At 34.3% G+C, this 20,194-nt stretch overlaps 1 protein-coding gene across 1 annotated transcript; it reads right to left on the bottom strand.

Moving 5' to 3' along the window:
* Positions 1-14,513: 14,513 nt before the first annotated feature.
* LOC107266470 lies at positions 14,514-17,285 on the bottom strand. The gene is made up of 3 exons (XM_015736973.2): positions 16,016-17,285; positions 15,669-15,803; positions 14,514-15,583 (listed from the first exon to the last, which is right to left on the bottom strand). The coding sequence occupies exons 1-3, from the start codon at positions 16,019-16,021 to the stop codon at positions 15,419-15,421; spliced, it is 306 nt and encodes a 101-aa protein (XP_015592459.1). The 5' UTR covers positions 16,022-17,285; the 3' UTR covers positions 14,514-15,418.
* Positions 17,286-20,194: the final 2,909 nt, after the last annotated feature.

The raw sequence follows: 20,194 nt of genomic DNA, 5'->3' as shown, positions 1-20,194 counted from the left end.
CTTTTGGTATTGTTGGGTAACGCTAATTGACTAGACTGCAGAGATTTTAGATAGCTTTCAAAGTTTTACTACGACAACGGGTTCCTGAAAGTTTGCGACTTTTACCGACAGCTTTTATTTTGCAATAGAAATAAATAAGCTCACTTTTTTACTCGGTCGTAGAACGAATGCAATATGTCGATGTGCATATTTAAGTGTATGAGAAGCTCGCTATGTTCTCTTGTTATATATGACAACCACCTAGTGAAGCTTTTTCGTTTTTGGTAAAACAAGCTTTTTTTAGAGGTAGGTACTTTTATGAAACTTTTTTTCCCTGTTGCCTACATTATTTCCTGCTAGTTTCGTCCTTGGTGCTATATCAGTGCGGTATGTTCTCACTTGCTGAAATGTACGTACATCATTCAACGTTGAAAGGTATAGGTAGGCCTTTGTACGTAACATGGACAAGCAATTTCCGACCGTGCGTAACGCCACGAGTAGCGTGAAACAAAGTTAGGAAAAGATGAATAAAAAAAGAAAATGTAACGTCAACTGTGAAAAGTACGTCAGATTAACGGAAAAGTATTCTTACGCTTGCTGCTTGTTTGTTGACTGGATTAATGGAATTTTTAAAACTCCATACGAGGTATATTGTATAATAAAATATTAGTGTTGGAATACTTTTTGAGGTGACTATCCAATTTTTATATTCTCGTTTTCTAAAGTATTTCAGTGGGAATTAGTCGTGATCTCTTTTTTTTTTTAAGCGCGCAGCCACGAAAACTAGTGCGATTTCCGCGAAATACCTCGACATCGCGTTGGCAATTTCTCTTCCTCTGTGTACCTTTTTCTCTCTTTTTCTATTACCTTCCACTTGTCTCTCTCCGTCCTCTTGAATTCCAGCCAAACTACCTCTTACGCTTCACCCTCGCTCTGCCTGTCGCAATTGTCACTTTGAACCCCTGCGCTTTGTAACTTTTCGTCGCGTACAAGGATACTCGAGACACGTCGCAATTCATAGGCTTTCGCGATGCTCTGGGAATGTTCGTTCACTGGAAATGATGTGAGAAAATAAATGCAAAGTGCTATACATGTCAATAAGTCAATATAGTAGCATATAAGATCTTCAGTGGAATCAAATGTAGCAACTATATGTATTTTACATATTTTAAATAAGATTGAAAAGGTATCGATTGTTGTATACAAAAATTTTACTTACCATTTTTTTAGCTATCTCAATATGCTTTTATTTTCAAATTTTACTCCAGAAAAATTTTCCGCCTAATTTTTATTTTTCTTTTCGATTTTGCTCCCAAGAATGAATAAGGGTCGAAAATTATTTGTTTGACCGAAACTGAAACCATTCTGGCTTTGGTACTCGGTAGGTTTGATGGATAACGTAGTAATTTTGAAAAGTACACGTTAACACACTTGACACTCCCTAGGCTCTTCGTTAGGACGAACATACACTACACATTCGGAGTAAATCGATCCAACTCGATTTGACTCTCAGCCGCCGTAGATACTACTGTCTGATTAAAATGCAGCAGCTGCATCCTAAACCGTAACGCTTCGGTTTGTCCGGAAGGCTAACCACATTTAGAGGTGTAACGGTGCATTCGCGAATAGGTTTCAAACGTTGGACAAGCTTTAGACGCGTCTGTGTCACCGGCACGTATTAATTCGTTATATTTATACATGTACGTACATTGCATAATTATAAAATAACAAACTATTGTTCAATCTTCAATTCTCCAATCTGCTTGCATTCGGCTGCTCATTCGAAGCGGTGAATTATTTAAAGAGCAAGTGTCACGCTACGTAGTTAAGTATATTATATTGCACCTAAATTGCAAAAATTGTAATTTTTTATTTTTACTAATAATCGAAGTAAGGTAATAAACTTTACGTCACAGTACCATTCGCACTAATTAGCAAGAAATTTTACAGACAATTAATATCCATTATATTGTACTATATGCTTGTAATCGATATTCACAAGGTTCCAGCATTAAACCATAATAAGTTACTTAATTGTGCGAATATAGCCAAGACAATTAGGTCTCACGGAGTGATACACGAATTGGAGTAATTGCTTGAGGTTGATCGCACTTTCGAAATAATTAGTATAAAATTTAAAGTTTCAATCCTAAAATCTTATAAAATGGTACCGATCAATTAATGACGCCTGTATCTTTATTGTAGCTAAATTAAATGTATTTGGACGTTAAATTATTGTATAATATGTTTTACAGTCGATTATTTATCAAAGTGCAGTACATTACTTCCGAGAAGATAATCCAATTTGCACCATGATATCAGGTCATGATTCCATTTTTTAACATTCACAGTACACTAGAGGGAATCTAGGTTTACTTCACAAGGAGATTGAAATTAACTTAGAAGATGGTTCGCCATCTGTTAAAGTGAATTACACGGCGAGTGGTTTATTCGGATCACGAAACTGGCCTCTCTGGGATCTACTGTTTTTATTTGATTATTCAAATTAACGCTATAACAAGGTCTATATTGGATTCGTCTGCGACTGGCAGTACCTAGTGCCACGTCGATGCAAGATCAAAGATCGAAGTAGATAAACTGGTGGAACGTGATAAATTAATTCAATTAGATAATGAATTTTAACGTGGAAGCGGAATGACTTTTAATTAATTAATTAGAAGAAAAAATTAGCTCGTGCGTTATTGGGTAACGCAATAATAAGTTTTAACTTGAGGCTGTGTCTATTTTATGCCGTTTCATAAAAAATGTTGTGTTTGCCATCTTAAAATATCTATTTTATGTTATTTATGCTAAGGCAAAACATATCTAATCGACCTTATTATCTTGTAATGATCAGCCGATCCAGTAACTTATTCATGATATCTGTGCAAACTTAAATAGAACTAGTTATTCCAATCTTCCAGAACATCATTTGAAAATTTAACTTATCGGATGGCAAAACTGATATTCAGAATTTAATCGAGTGTAAGAGCGTAATATCTACTTTGAGCTAGTTCAATATCCCACAATTAAGATTTTGTCAGATATGATCACAAAAGTATCTTTAGCATGAGTCAGACACTCTTTAAAGATATTACAGGACTTCTTCGTTAAATGGAATGTGTATGTAGGTACTTAGAAAAATAGTTCGCCATCCGATCAGCTTTCAAACGTAAAGTTTATCGTCTGATTCGCCTTTATCTTAAAGAGCTTATTAAATGGTGGATTCAGGGTAGATAGTAGGAAGTGAAAGAGAAAAATCATCGAATTATCGAGGGAAAGAAGGATTAATTTAAATATCTATTCGACAGGAGATATATAGCCTTGTTTTATTCATCCGATATAAAACGACTTCGGCAGGTCACTATACTCCTGGGAATCAATTAAATGAAAGATCATCGACTGATAGATCGCCTAGTCGATAGCCCGAACTCCTATCCGTTTCGTCCGAGCCATTTACTGCGCGCTGTCAGACCAGTAAATTCGAATCCGTAAAGAGCAGTGGGCAGCAATCGTTTCTCGTGGCTCTAACACTGCGTTACGCTTTGAAAAAGTTTCTCCTTAAAAAAATCTATCGTTGTAGAGAATTACCAAAAACAATCAAATTCCATCTAATATTTAATGAAAATAATAAATTATAATTTAAAAAAATGGTATCGATTATAGCGATGACGCACAATGGATATCAATTTATTCGTATTTATTACATGGAATAAGGAAATATCACCTGCTGTGAATAAATGTAATAATCATAATTGACGATTCGTTGCTAAACTTCATGGTATAAGAAAAATCTCTTAAAAAATCCTCATCTTCAAAATTACTTAACAACTCGATACGTATTGACGCGTGAAAGCATTAAGAGCAGCGGAAAGCAAGTACCGTCTTATAACGACCCATCTGTATGTTATATACGAGAGGTTGTTATACAATTTCATAGCTTTTATAATGTTGTAATTTTATATAGCGAAAAAAGTTGTGAGATCTGTAGTTCATGTCATCGGAATAATTTTATAAACTCAATAGAATTATCATTTCATAACTACCGACAAATACCTATCCTGGGAATATCGTTCTCTACAGGTTGTCTCTTATCTCAAGCGGCAACCCCTTATAGAATTCTACTTACATTCTTGAAAGGAGACTGCCTCTATTTCTCTTTTTTCTATCTTGATTTCTCTCTCTCTCTCCCTCTCCCTCTCTACTCCCATCTACTCCATTCGGCATCCTATATCGTTAGGGTGTTGAACAATATCGAAATTCGGGACAGGCGCGTTTGCTTATTGCTCCCCATTTACGCATGGCTGGACTGGTTTTGCTGGTGTCTGGAGAAGCGTGGAAGCTTCAATGGCAAAATCAATTTCGTGTAGCAACTTATCGTCACGTTTGCTCATTCTGAGATCCTCGTCTTTGCGAAATATCTGTTAAAAGAGGATTTCAATATAATGGGAAAATTCGATACATATTTTTATCATATACCTTTCAATCTCTCTCATACATTATTTCGCATTGTATGATATTTTTTTCCAAATCAAATAACACGAGGATTAATCGAATTCAAATTTATATGTACTATACAGTTACGGTTAAAGTTTAAAACGAAATTGCAATATTATGAAATTTCCTGCGACCGAGTAGGAAATGAAATTTTTAAAAACTCTTCGTTACGTTTCAATGAGCATTTCTATTACGGTTGAAAATTCAATTCTTTCGTCTACTCTTATTCTCTTCGAGAATTCTTTCTGTTTTTCTCAATGCTTGTGATTATTCCATTACACCTACGTCTCAACCAATAACTCATTTAACCATGGAAAATGATTACTGGGGAGAAAGAAAGAAAAAATTGTATGATGAAGTTAGCCATAACGTAAAAGTCGCACAAAATTTTATGTATGAAAAATGATTGTTTTCTCAGTAAATTCAAGGTCGCTTGGAATTCCCTTAATTTATCAGAGTACAGAAAGAGATTTACCCATTTTAGTTGTTTCAGAAAATCCATGATGCTTCGTGACTATATATATTATATGTATACGCAGATACTGTTATCATTCACACAGGACGTATACACAATATTATATACCATGTACAATATATTTGTACAGAGAATGCACTAATGTACCGTAACCTTGTTCGAATGCTAATAGGTACAACCGATTAATAAAAGAATCAACGTTGTTTATGTTTTAAAGAAACATCAGTGCGTTTAAGGGGACAGAATAATTATGGCACCTAACGACTAATCATGTTCGAAACTATATGAAAAATTGTAATGCTCTTTTATTTTATCGATAACGTCAGCCTGAAAGCTTCGTTGCTAAAGAGGTATCAAGTGTAAAGAACTTTTCAAGCAAAGTATTCACAGTTTGTATAAAAGTTATGTATTCTTTGTTCCGCATTCACTTCTAGCAAGTCAACCAAACATAATACGTGGGTCAAATAAAACCATTGAAATTGATGAAACACTCAATTCTATGCGTATCTAAACCTTTGAATTGCATTTATATATAGCCGACCGATTTTGGCCTCCCTTGGAGCGCGATTAATCCGATCTTCTTAATACAACCCAGTAGGTAGTGTAATCGTATTAAAATAATAAAAATACTATTATTTTTATTCCTGCTCCAAGTTCATATAAGACTAATTTGTTTTGTATACGGTGTAAAATTATTTTTTCGTGTATCTTCCACTTTGCACAATTACACGTTGTAACACTGTACTAAGATTCAGTAGCTACGGCAGGCATGTATAAATAACATTTTTAGTTCTTCAACATGACACGAAGATTTTATGTGCATTCTTTATAGGATGCGTGTTATTTAATATTTTCCTTTTCGCTACGTCTGTATCTTGTATTCGCTCTAGATATAAGCCAGTGTAGCGTGTTGGAAGGCTCTCGTCGAATTTATAAACTGGCGAAATTCCAGCACGAAAATTTTCAAGAATTTTCATGACGTGACACTGGGTGAATATCCCGACCAGTTTTTGCACAATGCACTAAGGATAATCTAAGGAAGTTGACTTCTACTTACAACCAGGATCCTTATACTGAAACTGGTGCAAGTTCCTTGTAGCAGTGCCCGCTTTAGTAGAAGCTATTGTCATTTATGTCAAAGCTGTTTTGTGCAGCATACAAAAGGGAGGAAAAAGTTATTTCATTGGTTCGTTATTACAAAGTTGAAAAATCGTCTTTCTATGAGTCTTTCGTTATAACTACATACAATACATTTGTTGATACGTAACTATATAATAATGACTTTTAACTAATCGATTCCAGGCTAGGGGACTTGAAGAAGTTTTAAGAAATAAAAAAGATCCACAAGAAATCCACAGCGATACGATTAAGTCGAGCGCAATTCCAACACCGAGATGACTCTCCTTGAAATAGCCAACGTTTTTCTTCTCAAACTGTTTCAGTTCCTGCATTTTTCTTTATGCCCCTCCTTTTTTCTTTCCCGTATCTCAATCGTTGCTTTACGTCCTCCTCGCGCGAGCTAAGAATTTATCTACATCTCTTAATCTACCTCCCCAAAGATTCAAACGACTTTTTCCCTAACTTTGTAATCGCAGCGTTTTCACATATTTCTCCGGCGTGTAAATCTGAACAATGGTCTCAACCCTGTTCGATCGACTAATAAAAGTGTCGGTACGTGCTCCTTCACTTCAGTCTCACGAAAGACAGATTCCACTCGTTGTATTGATTTTAACATAAGAACATGTTAAAGTATCTTTTTACCCACTTTCACCTCAGAGCATATCTGGTGGTACGAGCTGTTGGTTTTTTACTTATAAAATAACATTGTGAAAGCCATCGTTAAAAAAATGTATGCAAAACTAATTCAAATTATTTTCGATGAATTAATGGAGCTTGCGTTAATTTATTTAACAGCAAATCTTAACGATGTACGAAATAATTGTTGCATCGCAATTAACATAAAGATAGACGAAACACGATTTATTTAAACGTGTCACGTCTCAGCGTACCGTTATAAAACATACGATTCGTTATCGTATCCCGAGGTGAATGATTCCAATAATTGCTATACGTTCAATTTGTGAATATCTGTTACCTAAATACACGTTATAGGTTACACGATTGTAAACTGTTGGATACATACGTGTCAGAGAACATCTAGTAAATTCATTGGTCATCCATCTAACAGCTCACCATGGTACACCAACTATAGTTAACTCAATCGCCATAAAGCCCTATTCACGCGATCCAAGATAGACACGTAATTATGTACCTATGCGAAATTGATCCCGTGCTGTTGGTGATTAGTTTCGCGTATACTTAGATCGATATAACGTAAATCTAAGCAGACTGAATTCACTTGAATATATCAGAGATAAGTTTTAAATATATAACCAACAGCTGACCCGTATAAGCGGCAGATAATATTCCTTTGGTAATTAACTCGAATACTGGCAATCTTAGAAGCTCATTGGAATATGTCCAAATTAGTGCGCTGTGTAATAAAATTATGTGATGCGATATAATTGATAAATATAGCAACGTGGAGTAATAGTCATTGGAGGTAATTTTTATTTTTTATAAAAAAAGAATATTTTATGCCGTACATCGTTGCGCTGGATTGATTTTCGAAAATAATAGTTCAATTTACCGAATCTTCCTTAGGTTTCACTAGTTTCAGTTGTTGCCTAGGAAATTTACGTGAGCAATGGAACCGCTGCCTCTTGTCTGACACAGGATAAATATATTGCTGACAAGGAAACCCCGCCAACCCGACCGCACCGATTTCAATAATTTTTTGATATGTTGTAGTACTCGACAAAATAAGAGACACGTATTTTTTTTTTGTGCTGACATCCACTTTAAAGGGGTGAAAACGACCCCTGAAATTCACCCCCGAAAATCGTTTTTTCATCATATCTCGACTTCTAATTAATATTTTTTAATAAAACCAAGTGGAAAATATTTGTCATAAGAAGTCGAAGATATGAGGTTTGTTAATGACCCAAGGGGTTGCAACCCTTATTTTATATTTTGAAAAAACTATATTTTTTATGCTCTTTTTCTGCATAAAAACCGGGGTATGCGCTCAAAAAAATAAAGAAAAGCGTTTCCGTTAACTCCATCAAATATTTCAGTTGGGGTGTTTCAGGATTTTTCAAAGGGATAAAAACCACCCCTAAATTTTACCCCCGAAAATTGTTTTTCCTCATATGTCAGATTGTAATTGATATTTTTTAATAAAACCAAGTGGAAAATATTTGTCATAAGAAGTCGAAGATATGAGGTTTGTTAATGACCCAAGGGGTTGCAACCCTTATTTTATATTTTGAAAAAACTATATTTTTTATGCTCTTTTTCTGCATAAAAACCGGGGTATGCGCTCAAAAAAATAAAGAAAAGCGTTTCCGTTAACTCCATCAAATATTTCAGTTGGGGTGTTTCAGGATTTTTCAAAGGGATAAAAACCACCCCTAAATTTTACCCCCGAAAATTGTTTTGTATCATATGTCAGATTCTAATTGATATTTTTTAATAAAACCAAGTGGAAAATATTTGTCATAAGAAGTCGAAGATATGAGGTTTGTTAATGACCCAAGGGGTTGCAACCCTTATTTTATATTTTGAAAAAACTATATTTTTTATGCTTTTTTTCTGCATAAAAACCGGGGTATGGGCTCAAAAAAATAAAGAAAAGCGTTTCCGTTCACTTCCTCTAATATTTCAGTTGGGGTGTTTCAGGATTTTTCAAAGGGATAAAAACCACCCCTAAATTTTACCCCCGAAAATTGTTTTGTATCATATGTCAGATTCTAATTGATATTTTTTAATAAAACCAAGTGGAAAATATTTGTCATAAAAAGTCGAAGATATGAGGTGTGTTTATGACCCAAGGGGTTGCAACCCTTATTCTATATTTAAAAAACGATTTTCGGGGGTGAATTTCAGGGGTCGTTTTCACCCCTTTAAAGTGGATGTAAGCACAAAAGAAAAAATACGTGTCTCTTATTTTGTCGAGTACTACAACATATCAAAAAAGTATTGAAATCGGTGGGGTCGGGTTGGGGGGGTTTCCTTGTGAGTAAAAAAGCTTTTGAGGAGTTGACACGACCTCCATGGGGATGCTATAATGTCGTGATGACCATGTCTAAAATAGCAAAATTCTTAGAAGGAAGTCGAAATATTTTCGTCCTTGTTATCTTAGCTACGCGTGAAATTTAGGGAGGAACATTGAAACATTTATTCCAACATTTCGTAAATTCCTCGAACATAGCTACGCGTTAGGCTACAAAAATGTCCTAACGACAATGTCATTACCTTAACCGTGAAATACTTTGACAATCTCTTTGAATGCCGTTTAGTTTAATCTTAAGTGTGCCAAGCACCTTATTTCATTTATTTAAATATATCCACGAATTAAAGTAACTCATAGGCAATGTTGTAAACTATTATTCTCTTCGTTAAATTTACATTGAATGAAATTAAATCAGTTGTTACATATATTTATTATATTCGAAAAGAGTCCATTTTAGCGGACATCATAAACACATTGTATTTATATAAAATTATTACATATATTTTAATGTATATAATATATAATAAGCTGTCAGAGTTTAAAGAGAATTTTATTACATTTCGCAACTATTATCCAAATATTTACATAATTATTTAAAATCCAATTAAATTTCTCTCGAAATAAAAAAATTTCCCAATATAATGTTTTTATTTAATTCGATTATAATTATCTGCTTCATCAATTTCTATTTGTTGAATAATTATATCATGTATAAATATGAATGACATTCAAATATAAGCAATGCGTTAATATTTGCAAAATCATGTCTGACATTTTCAACTCTAGCACAATTTCCGACGTTTTACAGGTTCCATTCAAATCGCCATCCTAACTCATATGGAAGCTTTTGCCAAGGCTTTGGCAACGGCATAGTCATGTGCGAGATTTGCATGAGAAACGTCTAGATATTCTCTTCGCAGCTGCAACCGACGTTACACCATTTTGGGAGACGCGGTATAGGCGGGAATAAACGCGCGGCAATAGTGACAGAAAATTCAAAGTGAATTAAAAAAAGGAGACAAAACTGGCTAGAAGAAATATTTTATTCAGTTCCATCATCAGGAATTCTCATTAAAAACATTACGTTCACGGGTAAGTAAACTAATATCCTTTGGGAATTTTTAATAAATATAAATCTGTTATTTATGCATATCTTTATTTCAAAAACAATTCAACCAATTTTCTTACCCTTATAACGAATCTGAAAATATAACTAATGTACATTATATAATGTAATTGACTTGAATCCATTTCATCTTAGAAGTATGAATTTACTGGTTAACAATTTATTATCTTAAAAATATAAATTCATAAATACAAGATCTATAACGTTTGACCCACTTAAATAGTTTTTCATTATTAAATTTTATTATATAAGATAATAATATTTTCGGCTACATCGTGTTTACATAATCAATATGAGATCAATAAAGGTCGGTAATGCATATCGATACAACCAAAAAATGAAAATGTTCTCTGATAATATTGAATTGATCGAAATAATCGTTCATACCGCTTACGTCTTTCGAAATTTAATAGTGCATCCATGTTTTTCAGGCGATATCTAACTACTCAGCTGTTATGGAATAAAATGTATGATTAGTATGCCATATTTTCTGTGTATGTTCACACCTGAATTTAGTAGTGATGATTTTCGTGTTAAAGAGAAAAATACTTTTATTATTTTATTTGAACTGCAAGCCACAAGTTTATAGTATACTTTACTTATAGTAAATAGTAATATATATATATATATATTTCAATGATAATTATTAGTCCATTGTCAAAGTCCATGATTTAACGAATACGTATATAGATTTGTAACTTATTTTCGTCTTCTTGTGACCGTGAGTCGAAAAATCACGTCACACCATATACATTTATTAGACATTATAGTATTGATATCAACATTAAGGCCGTACATTGAAAGTAAAGCTCATTGTTTCTTAGAACCCTTGTTTTATAAATATTAAATTCAAGAAATTTCCAAGAAAAAATTAATTTCGTATATCCAACCATTGTACAATGTAGCCCACAATAAGTTACAAAATCTTCAATGAAGATAAATATATAATAAAGTATTTCTACTGCGTTATCAGGATCCTCAAACGTACAAAACGGCGTTTAAGACATTCGCGTCATTTCAGTACGATCTTTGATGCTCCTGAATAAATACAGATAGTCTTGGTGAAGATGAAAGATGCAAAACAGCGCTTCGAAAAGGGAAGACGTTTACGAAGATGACAGGCGATAACCATAAAAGCACCGTTCCCGCTAGCTCGTAGTTTGCGACGCGCTATAAAAATACGTCACGTGTCGTTTGTTGACGGGAGGAGGCAGCAGGGGAGAATAAAAAAAAAATAAAAGCCACGAGCTATCACAAAAATCCAGTCGCTATTCGAAATCCGTACTTTACGACGTTTCGCTTCATTCGTATGCGCCAAGAAGTCTCACACCCAAGTGATACAACGGCAGTTAATTCAAAATTACCGATAATCCACTATCCGTAAAATAATTTCACGTCATGAAGATAACACCAACTCGTAAAAACTGTCATCGTCCACTTTTTCACTAGGTACTAGGTACTAGCATTCTGAAATTGTTATTCGCATATACATATACATATGCGTGTACCTATCACTCACCCTGCTACGCCTTACGAGAGAAGAACTAGCCAGTAATTTGCAACATTTGGATGGAATGTGTTTTGTTGGAATGTTTTTATCACATAAAAGCGAAAAATGTCTGGCACAACGTGAGATAGCATATTCCCGGGTAGTTTATATGGATCGTCAAGCAACCCTAGGGCTGTGCCCTACTATTGCAGGACTGCCATATGATCCTATACCCACGTATACACGTTTACGCACTACCCTTCAAAGTATATATGTATATTGTCTCCCATGACAGTGAACACACGGAGCTGTCTCTGATAGGCTAAGGAGCATAAGAGAAACAGAGGATGATAAGGTCCTCCCTATCCCGAAGGAGACTATTTTCCATAGTTATGAAGGACGAGCGAACACAACTATGTGAAATCTACCGCAGAGGCTCTAAGGTCCGGATGACTTTAGCTTACCTCTATTTGCAGATGTTAGATATATCTCCGTATCTTGTGAAAAGTCATTTGCGAGAATGGTTATCGTCGTGTCCTTTTATCTCTTCATAGGACTTTACTGAAAACATAGTTTGGGTTTGTTAACGGTTTTCATGATATACACGCTAAGTAGCTGATATTCTTAAGGAATGAGACATTTTTGGCTCCCTGGAGAAATATACTATGTCAAAAGTTCATCCTTATTAAAAAGTAAGCTCGTTTATATTCGCTCTTGATCAAAAAAACTGTAAACACTTAAATAAGCCAATAGAAAAAAAATACTCGTGAATCACTTTGCAAACGCTGTTCACGTCCGAGGAAAAAACTCGGAGTTTGAAAAAAAATTTTCAACTTGATTAGACTCAACATAAGAGCTGATAGCCGAGACCCATAATTTTATTTTTATTGGCTTGATTCCACTCAAAGGAGGGTTACACGACCAAGGTAACATCCATTTTATTTCTTTTTGAGAAGCAACGTGAAAATTCACTTGGTATGAATTTTTTTTTATTCAAATTTTATGCAGAGTTGTGTCACAGAATTTTCATAACGAACGTACGTGTAAAAAAATAATTGACTCAGTCTTTCACTCAAATTTACCAAATCAGAAACTTTCTGCTACTGGGTAATGATTGTAACATAGAATGGTTCTTTTCTTACTTTTCTGTTTTCTTGATTTAGCACAAGCTATTTTTTGATTGGTGCTAAACCGTTGGAACAAATTCTCGTTACGATATAATGGCGACTGAGCACAAAGCTACTCAGCATTACTGATTGTGACTGTACGTGAGAAAATGAATTTCTGTCGTGAGACTAACTTCCTAGTGCGAACTTTACCTCTACGATTGCCAACGTTATTCATGGAACAGATACTGAAATAGGAAATGCAATATTCTACACTATGTGAATTTTGTCACGTTCGCCTTATCAAGTCACTTCACGACGAATACTTAACAGAAGTACGTAAAAGTAAAATGATAGTAATTAAGAGATAGATATATGAAATCCTTTCATATAAATTAGAATGGATGGTGAGTCACTGTTACACAAACAAATGAATTAGCAAGATACCAACATCATGAGATTCTTCATTTACTGTTAACCAATCGACAAGCTATTCACGCAGCTTATCAAACAGATAATACATACCATATCCAATAACAGAAATCACCTACTTATGAACTGATTATTATCCGTTGCTTTATACCGGAATTTTGGAATCCGACAATGCCAACGTTCCAACAGCTTGATTCAGATCTCGTTGAAATGCTGCATTCCCTACATACGGGACCAGTGCAAATCCTATTTCACCATCTGTATCCTGAGATTAACCGCTAGAATTCACAGGGAATTCCATATGTATCAGTAGAGGATATAGTAAATATTTCTTACAGTTGATTAAATTTAAGGTGCCTCTTTGATCTCTGACGTCACTAACTGAACGCCCCCGTCGTGTAAAAGGTTTCTTACATAACAACGGATACGGCTTCTGAAGCTTGTATGTATTTTTGGGATTTTGATGTAAGCCATAAAACTTCTTCTGGATCAGTGGCGGCTCGCATATAAGCACTGTGGAATTGCAGCACCCCCTAGATCAAGCTTGAACTGTAACAATTTAGGTTAAAGTAAGTAAAAAATGTTTGACTTTGTTCTTTTAGGATTATATCAAGTTTCTGAATAAATTTTCTTTTTATACACGTTTGCTTCTTTTTACACTATTTTAAAACAAAGACTAAACATTTTCTGGAGCAGCACCCCCACTAATTTTAGCTACGAGCCGCCACTGTTCTGGATTGTTCAATCGTTGAGACTTGAAAGACCAAAATTCAAGGATTGGAAATAACATTTGAATTATCGTTGAATTCAGAGTCGTATTGCTATTATATGACTACAAGTAATCTAAATCAGTCAAGGCAACCAGCAAAATGTTATATCATGCGGACTAAGCTGTTCTCATTCCTTACCTACTTGCTCCGATGACTTTAGCTTGTGTTCAGTTTGCTACAGCTTCAAAGCTAGAAAATGGAAGGATGTTGAAAGGATTTGGGATGGAAATCCATGAATGAGAAAGAGATCCTTTTGCAAAAGAATATTTACTGCCACCATTCTACCTTAATCCCATAGATTACTTTCATATTCCTAACAGCATTGAGCGAATTACATGTTTCATGGCTTTTCCAATTTTTCTCATAGAATACAATAAGCACATCAAATTAGTGTAGGATGATCCTTGATTATCAGCTCTAAGGAGCCTTTCTATTTCAAGTGTATGGGAATGTAAATAATAATTTTTTTTAATAGTTTAATGTGTCTTTAAGAAAGACTAAGTGATGCTAGTTGTAATTGATCTGAATTTTTAGTATAAAAATACTGGGTTAAGAACAGCTCATTGAACAATTCTATAGCCCAAACATTTCACTTCTAGACTCATTAACTAGGTTTACGTTATCAACAATATTTCTTTATTAATTAAACTTTGCATAGTCACTGGAGCGACCTTCGAGGTCTGTATCTCAGTACAGTTGTTTTCTTTAAAGGATTAGGGATACAAATAACATTCCAACATCATTACGTTTTCCAATTTCTTCATTATTAATCGTATACCATCATTGCACTAATTGTACCTTAATTAGACACATTCTCTTTCGGTAGTTTAATTAAGCATCTAGCCAACGTTATGCGTTAGTATTTTGGGATAATGAGGAAGGTCAAATTCTATATAAACGCTATAAATTCAATGGACTATCGCCATGTTGGCAATTGTGGGAATTCTCTGGTCGCGAACTGTAACACCAGGATGAAACTCCAGAGTGCACTCAACTCTATCGATACTACGTTAATGCTCGATGGCCAAGTAAGTGGAAGGGATTAAAAGGAAAATAAAAAAAAATGACGAAAAAGTAATAAAATACTCGGCTTCCAATTCTGCGAATGTTGAGTCTAAGTACCTTAATGCACAGGCTGAATGAGAATAGCGCCTACTTTTAGCTGGTAAAGTTACGGTAATGATCAAAATTTTATAATGGAAATTCAGGGCATATAACTCGCGTCAGTGGATTATCAAATAAATTGAACTATTGCGCGTGGGATTTTCGTACGATATTCCCGATGGAAAATATAATTTCTCCCATCAGAATTTGAACTTGCACAATGGGCAAAAGTACTCGAAATCGATATGCCAATTTGATTTCTCTGATGAATATTGAAAATGGAATGCGTATGGTATTACTTCAAATTTATTGCTTCAGTTAATTCTCAGAATTTGAAATTAATTAGTTTGACGAAATACGCACGCTCATCGAATGTCAGCAATCATTGCTTTGATTTTTTCCGAAAAATCATGCAGCACAGTTTCCATATTTGGTCCCAATTGTTTGGCGCACCATTTCGCTGATGATGGAGATATCAGAAACACGGCAACGCTGCCAATTAGCAGTGGCGTAAACAGAAAGTGCAAAATCTGTTGAGGGAAATAATAATGCTATTAATATTTCATATTATGTTTACTGTATAAACTCTGAGAACAAATTTTGATTTCAACTCACACGAGAGATACATGAAATGACTATCCATCCTAAAAGGATCGTCCCAATTGTGTTAATATATGGTGTGTATTCAGGACGAAGGATACATTGTAGACATGGGACTTTTGCGCTCAAATCAGCCAAAATAACTTCCATCTATCATATTCATAGGATAAAATCAATATCTAGAATTTACTGTTATCCTCCGATTCAACATGTTTTACTTGAATGATATTTCATGCATTTAACATCATGGTACATACAAGACGTATATAATCGAATAAAAGCAAAGGAATAGGAATATGTAGTATAACTGGTTCTAAGGTATATTTTACAACGAATATAAACGCTATTAAAATTTAACTTACATCCATTTCTCAGTAAAGCTTGCGGGGTCTTGATTATGCCGGAGACTTTAATTTCTTGACTGTTCGTAAAAATTGGTTTGTTAAAATTCAAAAATTTTGATTACGTCGGTAATTCAATACCTAGAGGGTTCTTCATATTTCGTGAAGATTGCTGACAATCGAACAAAATCGTCTGCTTATTTCACTTTTGCCTACTTTCATTCCAGTCTCGAATACCCAGTGACCAATACCATGTTTTATTCGCGTGAAATTGAAACATTTTTGGGACTCTCCCAATATCGGATAAAATAGTTTCATTCGCATTCCCTGTTCACTTACTGACATATATATTTAACATATATGTATACATCTATGGATATTCACTTGTCGCATATATGTAATGGAAAAAGTAATGGAAAAATCTAGTTCATGTATAAAATAAAAATATTATTGATAATTCGAGATCAATTAAAAAGATATATACATACAATACCAATATCGACATTTACTAATCAAATTACTCTACTGTCAAGTTCCATTAGTTAGATTTAATCGCCGATAATCTTTACATCGTTCTATACTTGGTCCATAGTATTGCGTTGTACTGATTTACATGATAATAAACCTTTAGACTATATAAGGCTCTAGAGTTAAGGTTGCTAAAATATATTACTAGCTTATCCCCCTGAGAACAGGATACATGTGATTTTATCTCTCATATATTCCCATATGAAAACACCATGGAATATTGTGTGCAAAAAGTGGTTATCCACCCTATCATTTTTATAAATATTTTCCACACAAATCTGTACGTTCACAACACCCTGAAGATTCGCAAAAAAATGAAGTTTTATCAAATAAAAAAATCTACTTATATTGTACACACACAGAGAAGTTTAAATTTTTACTCTACAAATAACAGCAAATTGTTATATAAATTATAAGAGTTCTAGTAGAATTGTAAATCAGTAGGACTTACAAACGGTAAATCTTAATAGAATAATCATTAAATGGTGAAATTAAAATTTGAAAAATTTGTACATATTGTGAAAAACTATAATCTAGTCGCGACATGAATTGTACTTTGAGGGGCCTTCTCCTTATGAAACAAAACATAAATAAGTCCTCTCAAAGTGGAAATTGATGTCGCAGCCTCACTATACATTCGGATCACAACCAAGACCTTGCATCACAGTAACAAATATACATTTATTCTCAAATGACAAATAAGTCTTAAAAAAGTAAATTTATCTTACAATTGGTGAATACGATAAATTACAATAGGTATTGACACAGTCGCGATAGTTATGTTGATTGATTAATATCAGCATTATTGGTTTGGTCGTCGGGTGTCTCTCCTGGGATTATTCCATTGTTATCATTGGTATAATCATCCTCGGACCAAATTCTAGCTCTTGTCGATGGCTCGATGCATATATCCATATTTTGATAAGACGGGGATTCAAGCTCTGGATGAATTGTTGTCCGGAAAACATATGACGTCATCCTCGAGATAACGTTGATTAGACGCTGCCCCCAACCAGGAATAAATAATTAACTGGCCTTGGGTTTTTCGGCCCTGTCACGTTAATAATCTTTTCTTTCGAGCGTAATACAACGAAGCTTTGATAAAATAAATTATAGGATCAATCGTCATTGATAAATCTCAATGTTATTAATCGTAATTGAAATTTTTGGAATTTTTTAATATCGTCAATGCAAATTAATTAATGACAATAAATTGAATTTAAAATTTGATCTACTATTCCTTGCGTAAGAAACGAAGGACATTCGTGGAAATTGATATCTTTCATTTATCCGTTTACAGGGTATGATTACGAAATTTCAAATCTTAGCGTGGTTTCCCTTGTTAACTGTTCCTGTTAAACCAATATCATTAAAGTTAATGTCATTGAATTGTGTTATCGAGTGTAAACTTTTACCATGCTCCCATCTTATCTCGGCCAACGCGAGAAATTCAATTTAATCGCGTTCTTAAAAAACGCGTAGGAAGACCTTGAGATAATTTTATTTACATTGTAAATATAATTCCACAGACACTTAAGAATATCTTAAATTCATCCCCAATCGAGTTTACGCAGAATTTTGTCAATTTCATCGAATTACTTGCAGCATTCTTTAAGGAATAGTATTATTTCTTTCTTTTTCGTACGAAAACACGTCGGCACAATTGTATGCGTAGTGGGTACTCACGAAGATTAATTTATCCAGTTGATGCAGCAAGAAAAGAACAGCCGGATGTACGAGCGTAATAATGAATTCCACTAGACGCGACAGAGCAACAAATCCCAAAAGTAACCCTGCTAGCGCGAACAATGCCAAAAGCTCAAACACTCCAATAAGAATCTGGAACAAATCAGAATTTGAAGAGTCCAAAAAAAAGGTTATACGAATATGATCCAGGGATACGGGTAAATATATTCTAATTAAAAAATTCAATTTTAAAATCGGATATGCGCATTGTGATAAGAGCCTTACTAATATGGAAAAATGCATAGAGTCAACCTTACGGATAAAATAGTCATTTTATCAAAAGGTCCGTAAACCTCCTTCAAGATCTTCACCCTTCACGACGTAACCTTAAACCTTGATTTTGTGTAACCCGGTTGCCGTCGCTTCTCACATTGAATTTAAAACATTCATCGTAACTGCGAAAGACCGTTTGCCGTCAGTTTGTGCCGTTAACGAGAAATTTTCGCGCTATTCGAATTTTGATTAACGGAAACTTGGCACTTGATGGTTTACTGTGTAGTTGTTGACACGGGATTGGTAGATCGAAGGGAAACTGGTAAAGATTGAAAAAGATCAGGAAGCATAAAATAAGATTGTCTTTTTTTTCTCCCATCGATAAACATTATAATGGACAGGGTTATTCAATAAAAGGGATCACCTGAAAGTGGTTCTACTATAGAAATGAAATTGACAGATTAACTTCAGATGGTGCGTTTTTTGTGAATAATAATAAAAGAAGATTGCCCTTTTTTTCTTATTGACAAAACATGCTCTCCGGCAGGATAGGAAAATCTTCTGAAGTAATAAAATAATGAATCTTGACATTTTTCATCAAGCAAAATTACTTTCAATCTTTTTTGGGTAAACGGTGTATGGTTAAATTGAGTGAGAAATTGAAATGCCAAATACCTACGTGAAAATATTACTCTAAGAATTACATCAGGGCGTAGAAAGCATGACTGGGGACGATGGCAACGCGCACCCTAGATATATCCACCCTTGTACATACATATATTAGCAAAGTAACCCGCCGAGACTCACTGTTACACAAGAGACAAAAATTTCCGTTAAAAGCAGCTGTTACCCAGTTTTTTTTTCGTGAAAGAGGTCGTGCGAGTGTCACACATTGCTGAATTACTCGTGCAGTTATGAGAAAAAGAAATTAGGGAACGAAGACAAAAAATTGTTGTAAAAAAAGCGATTCGTAAAATTACTTTGTTGGCAAGTACGCTGAAATATTATTGTTATTCTAGTCCAAGAATCCCTCTTACTCTCTTAATACGTTCACGCGACATTTTACACCGGTAGCTATGCAGACGTTTTATTTAAAGGGTCTTTTCTTTTTATGGCGCAAATAAGACGTAGGGTAATTATAATTTTAAATTGCATTGGAACTTCTAATATCGACTACTAAAGAGAATTGGTGTCAGATGCATCTGAACTCAATTCAGTTGTGCGAAAGGCTGCGCATCAAAGGATTCCTTTTCCGCTTGAACACTGATCGAATGTCTGTTCGATCGATAGCTCAACAAAATCATGGCAGAATACATGTACGCGTGACAGGTTTGTCCTCTCATGAAATATATAACGGAATCGAAGTCCAATCCCTTAGGGTTTGAACTGACTTGTTACAAAGTCAGTATATATGGTTTTGATATGGAAGTAGCATTTTTGCATTTTTTAAATGAAATATATTTATGAAATGTATGTTGATAATAATCTCTCAAAAACATAACTCATGTCAATGTAAGACATTTGAGTTCTGACGAAAAGGATGAACAGAAAGAATTATATGTGTACGTATGAACCTGATAGTTTATTCTCCTTGAAGAAATAAAGGTACCAAAGAATATAAAAGAAGAAAAAAAATGTATGCACAGGGTGATTCAGATAAAAATAATCTTCATCGATACCACGCCGAAGTACTATGGATACTTTTAAATGAGC

The sequence above is a fragment of the Cephus cinctus genome, unplaced genomic scaffold (genome assembly GCF_000341935.2).
Source record: "Cephus cinctus unplaced genomic scaffold, Ccin1 Ccin1_scaffold0318, whole genome shotgun sequence".
NCBI lineage: Eukaryota > Metazoa > Arthropoda > Insecta > Hymenoptera > Cephidae > Cephus > Cephus cinctus.
Note: the sequence above shows the minus strand (reverse complement) of the source record. Positions and strands in the feature narration are given on the sequence as shown.

Coding starts and splice junctions, on each gene's coding strand:
- LOC107266470 (XM_015736973.2), bottom strand. Junction 15,584..15,668: donor TCATTTCATGTATCTCTCGT/GTGAGTTGAAAT, acceptor TTCCCTCAACAG/ATTTTGCACTTTCTGTTTAC.